At 35.1% G+C, this 7,012-nt stretch overlaps 1 protein-coding gene across 1 annotated transcript; it reads left to right on the top strand.

The window, feature by feature from the left end:
* Positions 1-1,713: 1,713 nt before the first annotated feature.
* Positions 1,714-6,585, top strand: LOC133312569 (extra-large guanine nucleotide-binding protein 1-like; the record flags this gene model as incomplete). The annotated part of the gene is made up of 6 exons (XM_061513794.1): positions 1,714-1,734; positions 3,160-4,377; positions 4,784-4,921; positions 5,000-5,104; positions 5,594-5,773; positions 6,408-6,585. Coding segments are annotated over exons 1-6 (1,840 nt in total), but the record flags the coding sequence as incomplete, so codon positions are not given.
* Between the last annotated feature and the right edge of the window lie 427 nt (positions 6,586-7,012).

The following is a 7,012-nucleotide window of genomic DNA, read 5'->3' as shown; positions in this document are numbered from 1 at the left end:
GCCAAAAACCAAAAAAAAAGTCAAAGCATTGCAAGTTCCATGGAAGGTATTGCTACAACAAAAAGGAGTATATTGTATATATGGGGGATGCAATGACTAAGCATGTCTGAGATGACGCCTTAAACCAATGTGTATGTCAAATGTGGAACTCAAGATTTTGAAGTTGTAAGAGGCAGGAGTCACAGCTAACAAACAAAATTCCCATCATGACACAAAAGAAGGGCCTAACCGAGGTGCAATTGTCGAAGGGAAATATCTCTTGCCAAAGCCCAACAGGCTTGGAGACAACATTCATTTGGTAACAAGGAACACTAAAACTATGGAATCCCGAAAAAAATATTCATGGCGTCACGCACATTATTTCAAGAGGTTTCGTCTAGGGCCAGAGGCGAATCCAACACGGCTAAAAAAACATCTAAGTATTATTTTGAAGAAATTTGAGCATCAAATTGAGATTGCAAGTATCCCCTCTACTGTAACGTGTAAGGAGGAACATTTTCAGCTAAAAAATATTTTGGGATGTGAACAATCAAATGAATCGAACATCTCGAATCATATGACAAAACAAACCAGTAACGTCGTTGCAATTTGTAGAAAAAACATATATGGGAAAAAGAAGTATCCTTTTAAAGAATACAAACTTGTGTCCTTTTAGGTGATTTACATAAAGTCTGACTACAAGACTTTGTGTAAATATAAAAAATTACTTTTTTTTCTCTCTTTCCAGTCACATCGTTGACGTGTAAAGCGAAAAAAAGATCTTTTAGATTTACACAAAATGTTACTAGTCAGACTTTATGTAAGTCACCAAAAGGATGCAACTTGTGTCCTTTTAAAGGACATCCACTAATCCCAAAACATATATAGTTATTATTTTCCTTGTATTTTTCATTAATTCCATTAAGAAAATGACTAAATTTAAGAGTGTTGTTAATACACGAATTTGATCAATATCAAGTCCCATAATTTTAAGAAATAAACTTAAAATCATCTACACAAGGAAATAAAAGAGTTTTAAGGTCGATTTATAAATGCCTGTTTGGATCCTCTTTTTTTAAGCTAGAAGATACTTATAAGCATAAGTTAGGCCAAACTGGTTTTGAGAAAAACTCTTATAACAAAAAGCTCTTTTTTTATAATGAAGAAAAAAGTTGAAAACTAAAAGCTCCTAGGAAGAGCTTTTTTTAAGCTCTTATCTGTTTTTCTTGAATTGTGTGCTTTTTTTAAAAAAAATGAAGAGTGATAAAGATAGAGAGAGAGATAATTTTCTTGAAATATGTGCTTTTAAATAATTTTTAAGCTAAAATTTTTATGTAATTTTCAAACAGTTTTTAGCTTATTTTTTTAAGCTCTTTTTTTTAGCTTTAGCTTATAAGTAGCTTCTAGCTTAAAAATAAGAAGATCCAAACATGCTTTAAATATAGTATGACTAATAAATATAGTATATGTATGACCAATACATATAGTATGACTAATTTATAAACCTTGTCAACCTAAACTGTGAAACAAAATGATAAAAATAAATAGAAAACAAAATCAAAGAAACAAAAACATATACGTCATAATTATCACATAAATAACATGTGAGTGACAACACAATTCAATATAGAAAGAAAAAGAAACAAAACGGTGACACACTATGGAAGAGAGTGACGCAGCAAATGACTCCTCAAGTAGCTGAATAGTTATTTTTTTATTTTTTAAGTTAAGGTGATGGCAATTTGGTTTTCTCCGGTATTTTCACATAAGTTTTGACTCTTTAAACTCATTATAAAACTAATTCAGAGTACGAGTTATATTAGGAATAAGGGTGAAACTGGGTTGAGCTGGACTGAGCCAAGCTTTGTTCGAAAAGTCCAAGCCTACGTCAAAAAATTTCAATTTGGCTTGGCCCAAACCTAGTACGAGTCTAACTATTAGCCTGACTTGACTCGTCTATAAGAAAACAAATGGCCTGACCTAGCCCATTAGCCTGTTATAATTTTTAACTTCCAAAGAGAATCATGTATCAACTTTACAAAATACTCAAATTCTATTGCTAATACAAAAATCATAATTTCAACGTCCAAACAGAATCATGAATCACAACAAAACTCATACAACCTGCATTTAAGTCACTTTCAAAAAATAAAATGCTTACACTAAATAACATATATTTCATTAGATCTAACAAACAAATCCATACTATGTAAATTAAAATAACTACATGAATCCAACAAATACATCATGATGTTTGTAGTAAGTATAACCTCTCCCAAAAACCTTTTAATATATTCATATACACAATCTAATATGTTGAAATGTCGGTTTCTCCTACATAAAAAAATAAAGTCAGATTTCAATTAAAATATAATAGAATATAATTAAATTTAAATATTTTCAATTGATTAATTTATATTTTTTATTTTTTCTTCAAGGTATACTTATTCTATTTTATTTTATTTAAAATAAATAGTATAATATAAGCCGGTCTGTAGGCTTATAGGCCAGACCTTATGAAAGAGAGCCTACGACCTTTTTATTAAACAAGCTTTTTCAAAGCCTAAGTCCGGCTTAATTTACGAAATATACTAGGTCAGGTCTGACCTGACGTAGGTCGAGCCGTAGCTGGCTCGGCCCAATTTCACCCCTAATTAGGAATAATGGATAAGATATTATTACTATCAAATAATGTTACTACCAATATCACTATCATATCTTAACTGTTAATTTTTGCCTATTAATGATTATTATTTCTACATATCAAATTTGTTAATTAATTATTAATTCGTAATAAATAATAACCGTTAATTAATAAAAATCAACGATTAAAATATGATAATATCATTAATAATCACATTATTTGATAGCAATGATATTTAAACCCTTCTGGAAAATAATATATAAAGAATTCAATCAAACCTTTTCATTTTCACTTATGCTGGATAGTCAAATACACGTTGATTTGAAACATTCTAGTTCATGGCCCCTTTCCTTCATTTTCCTAGTAATTTCCATTGAAACGTTTGGAACCCGTCCACTACCGATGCCTTAAACTTCCTCTCACTCTTCTATTTCGGTCAACTTGTTTACTTCTCACTCCTCACTGCTTTTCCTATTCAATTCAACCATTCTTCTTCCATCTTTGCTTCTCTTCTCTTCTCTCTTTCTCTCTCACAGGAAAAATCCTCTCTCTCTCTTGCCAAGTTTTTTACTCTTGGTTTCCTGGTTTTCCATTCATGGGGTGCTGATATTGCATTTTTTGCTTCATGGGTTTTCCCAAAACTGGTTCTTTTGAGATGGGTTGGTGAGTTCTATTTTTGGGTTGGCATTGATTTTGGACAGCGGAAAATTGCTTCTCTTCTAAGGAAATTGAAGCCTTCAGCGCCTTTTGTTCCTGTGGAAATCGAAGATAGCATAAGCAGCTATGAGAACTCCCTTGCAATGGTGTACACTGGCCCTCCTCTCAGTTACTCCATCCCTGAAGTTTCTGCTTTTGAAATTGACCAAATCCCAGTTGCAACTCTAGCTCCTTCTCAGTCTCATGATTTCTCTGTGCCAGTTATCCAACCTCTTTCCAAAACTCATCACAAAAAGAATCACAAGGATTCTGTTGTGTCTTCAAATTTGGATACTGGTCCACTTGGATCATCAAACACTGCTTTTGATTTGCATAAGAGTACAGGCACTTTGGAAGCACCTGGGGTTGTTGGTGATGATAGAGATGGCAGAGGGTTTCACAGTAATTCTGACACCACAGAATCAGGTTCAAGTTCAAGTTCTCTTTCTGGTTCTTCAGAGATTTGTTCTCTCAGAGAAAATGAACATAAGAGTGAAACTCCAAGCCCAAAACATGTCAAGCGTCTTTCTGCTGTGACCTTTCTTGATCCTGAGTCAAGTTACATGGTAGATACAGATAATGAGGAGTTTGGTGATTCTCAAGTGGGAAGTGTCCCTGAGAAGCCACAAGCTGTGAGACCTGGGAAGAAAGGTTCTTGCTATCTGTGCCTTAAAGGGAATCGTCTCACTGAGAAGGAGGTTTGCATTGTTTGTGGTGCAAAGTATTGCCGCAGCTGTGTCATAAGGGCAATGGGGTCCATGCCACAGGGAAGAAAATGTGTTACTTGCATTGGATACAGAATTGATGAGAACAAGCGGTGGAAGCTTGGGAAATGTTCTCGGATGCTCAAGAAGTTGCTGTCTGAGTTCTTGGTGGCTCAAATCATGCAAGATGAGAGGTCTTGTGAAGCAAATCAAATACCACCAGAGTTTGTTCATGTGAACTTGGAACCTCTTAATAGGAAACAGCTCATGTTGCTCCTCAACTGTCCAAACCCACCAAAGCAACTACAACCCGGATCCTATTGGTATGATAAATCATCTGGATTTTGGGGAAAGGTGAAAAATTAACCTCAGCAAGTACTTATTATTATCTATTTAATCTCAACCTCTCCATGGACACACCTCTAGGATTAGTTTAGCATGTCTTAGACAATGGAGCTACCACATGCTACAATATTAGAGAAATATAAAACTATTAATATAACTGGCTTAATCTTTTAGGTTGAATTGATTTTTTACATAGTATTAGTGACTAAGTGGTGACGAGTTCTCTTGTCACATGGTGGCGACAACTGTTGTGCCCAGGGTCCCTTTCTACATGCCTTATACAATGAGGCTGGAAAATTGGGGAATGAGCCTTCAATGATAATTTCACATAAAAATCTCATTCATGAATCTTTCACCTCATTTAATGTGTTTTTCAGAATGAAGCTCTAATCTGCTGTTTTGCTTGATTATACAGGAAGGTCAACCTCCTTGTGAAATCATAACCCCCCAATTGGATGTTGGGGGTCGGTTGAAGGAAAATGCAAGCAATGGAAACACAAAAGTGACCATAAATGGTCGCGAGATTACAAAGAAAGAGCTGTGGATACTGAAGGTTGTTGAGCTATGAACACTGTCATATTTTATTGCAAATGGTTTTGTATTAAATGTTACATTACATTGTTTGTTGCAGCTGGCAGGAGTGCCGTGTGTAGGAACTCTCAACTTTTGGGTGAATGCTGATGGGTCATGCCAGGAGGAGGGACAGAAGAATGACAGGGGGCGTATATGGGATAAGGTGATCATTGTTGAGATTCCATTAATTTTTAGTACTCCTATAGTGGGGGCGAATCGGAGCAGTGGTAAAACAGTTCCTTCATGACTGAAAGGTCATAGGTTCAAATTCAGGAAACAGTCTCTTTGCAATTATGTAAGGGTAAGGCTGCGTACAAGGATTTCCTACACCCCACACTTGCTAGTCGAAGGACTAACCACGGTGCATAAGACTTCCCAACTTGCGAGGGTAGGAGTTACGGTTGATTATATGCAGTCTTATCTTTGTATTTTTGCAAAGAAACAGTTTCCCATACTCAAATCTGTGACCTTTCGGTCACAAGGAACAACCTTATCGCTCCTCTCGCCCTCTATATAGTACATTACCATACTTACTAAAATTAGAAATACATGGACTTAAGCGAGTGGATGAGTTTTTAATTGTAATGGGTGTAGTATGTGATACAGGAGTATTAAAACGTGTCATCAATTATTATGGGTTTCCCTTTTGCAGAATCGAGCAAAGTTGGCTTGTGCAATTCTGTCTCTGCCAGTTCCTTCAAAGTCTCTGTCTCCTTCTCGGGAAGGCGAAATAGCGAATAAAGTTAATGAAGACAACATTCAACATAAAACACTTCACAAATTTCTACTTGTTGGTTCTGTCAATTCTGGAGCATGTACTATATTCAAACAGGTAGGATACTCCTTGACATAACTCAAATTTTTTTTTTCATGCACTTGTATTGGTATGCATGCATGCTTAATGATCTAGCAAAGAACATGTGATACCAGTAAATTAAATGACGTATGCTGTTATTTTAAATGCTGAAGGATAGCTCAATTCTTTTTCTAACTTTCACCTCTCCATAACTCATTTATAGATCATGTTCATAGCTGTGAAAGTGCAGATGATGGTATTGCATCCTCTCCACAAATTTCAGCTCTTAAATTTACTTCTCGTGTCATAATATGGGTTATGTTATGTCCTATCCTATCAATATAGTTTTGGATATAGGAGAACTAAATATGGAGTTGTCCAGCAGACTTGAGCCTTATTAGTAGAAATGCTTAATTTATGAGTGTGTTCTTGTGTGTAATTTCAATGTTGGCGCATAAGAACTTCAGTTGTGGATTCTTATCAGTCACATTAGTCTTGAGTGCTTAATCTGTATCTTATAAATTTCTTCTTGATATAAGTTATAAGTTGTCGAAGTTTGGAGTTTTTTTTCCTCTTGTGGTGAATATTTGAGTGCAGGTCTGAATTACTCTTTGTTTTTAATTAGAACCTTGACATTGTGTGACACTAAGAACTGAATCATTTTTCTCAGGCCAAGATTCTATATAATGTTCCTTTCTCCGAAAATGAGCTCCAAAATATCAAGTTGGTGATCCAAAGCAATCTTTTTACCTACCTTGGTATCCTGTTGGAGGGGCGTGAAAATTTTGAAGAAGAGAGTTTGCTGGAGAACAGTAAAAGATGGTCTGTTGATGAATCCACTTCATCTGGTAATTGTTTTTCCTCAGATAAAAAAGTTAATCCAGGCCTGTTTCTGTTTGGACTTTGGATGAAATAAGGGGCAGCATTGTTCTGAACACTTTCCCTATTCAAAATTTTCTGGATAGTGTAGACTGTAAAATAGGTTGTCTTATCCATTCAACCTTCCTTTAACAATGTTCAAAACAAGAGCAGGAATATTGTCAACTTTTCTATGATTTTCCTCCTTTTTTCAACTACAAAACAGTTAATCTATGTTTTTTTAGTCCCTTGCAAACTGCAATGGATGCAGGGCTTTCCTTTTTCTATGATATGTAGTTTATATGATTTTGTATTGGTGGAGGACTGATGCTTTTGACACTTCCATTACCTTCATGACTTTGTTGGGGCCTTTGTATACTGTGATTTTGATTCTTGTAAAAAAAAATCTTACCTTTA

This window comes from Gastrolobium bilobum, unplaced genomic scaffold (genome assembly GCF_033153095.1).
Source record: "Gastrolobium bilobum isolate Gb01-03AN ecotype WA unplaced genomic scaffold, APGP_CSIRO_Gbil_v1 utg478760, whole genome shotgun sequence".
In the NCBI taxonomy this organism is placed as follows: Eukaryota; Viridiplantae; Streptophyta; class Magnoliopsida; order Fabales; family Fabaceae; genus Gastrolobium; species Gastrolobium bilobum.
This window is presented reverse-complemented; position numbering and strand designations above follow the sequence as displayed.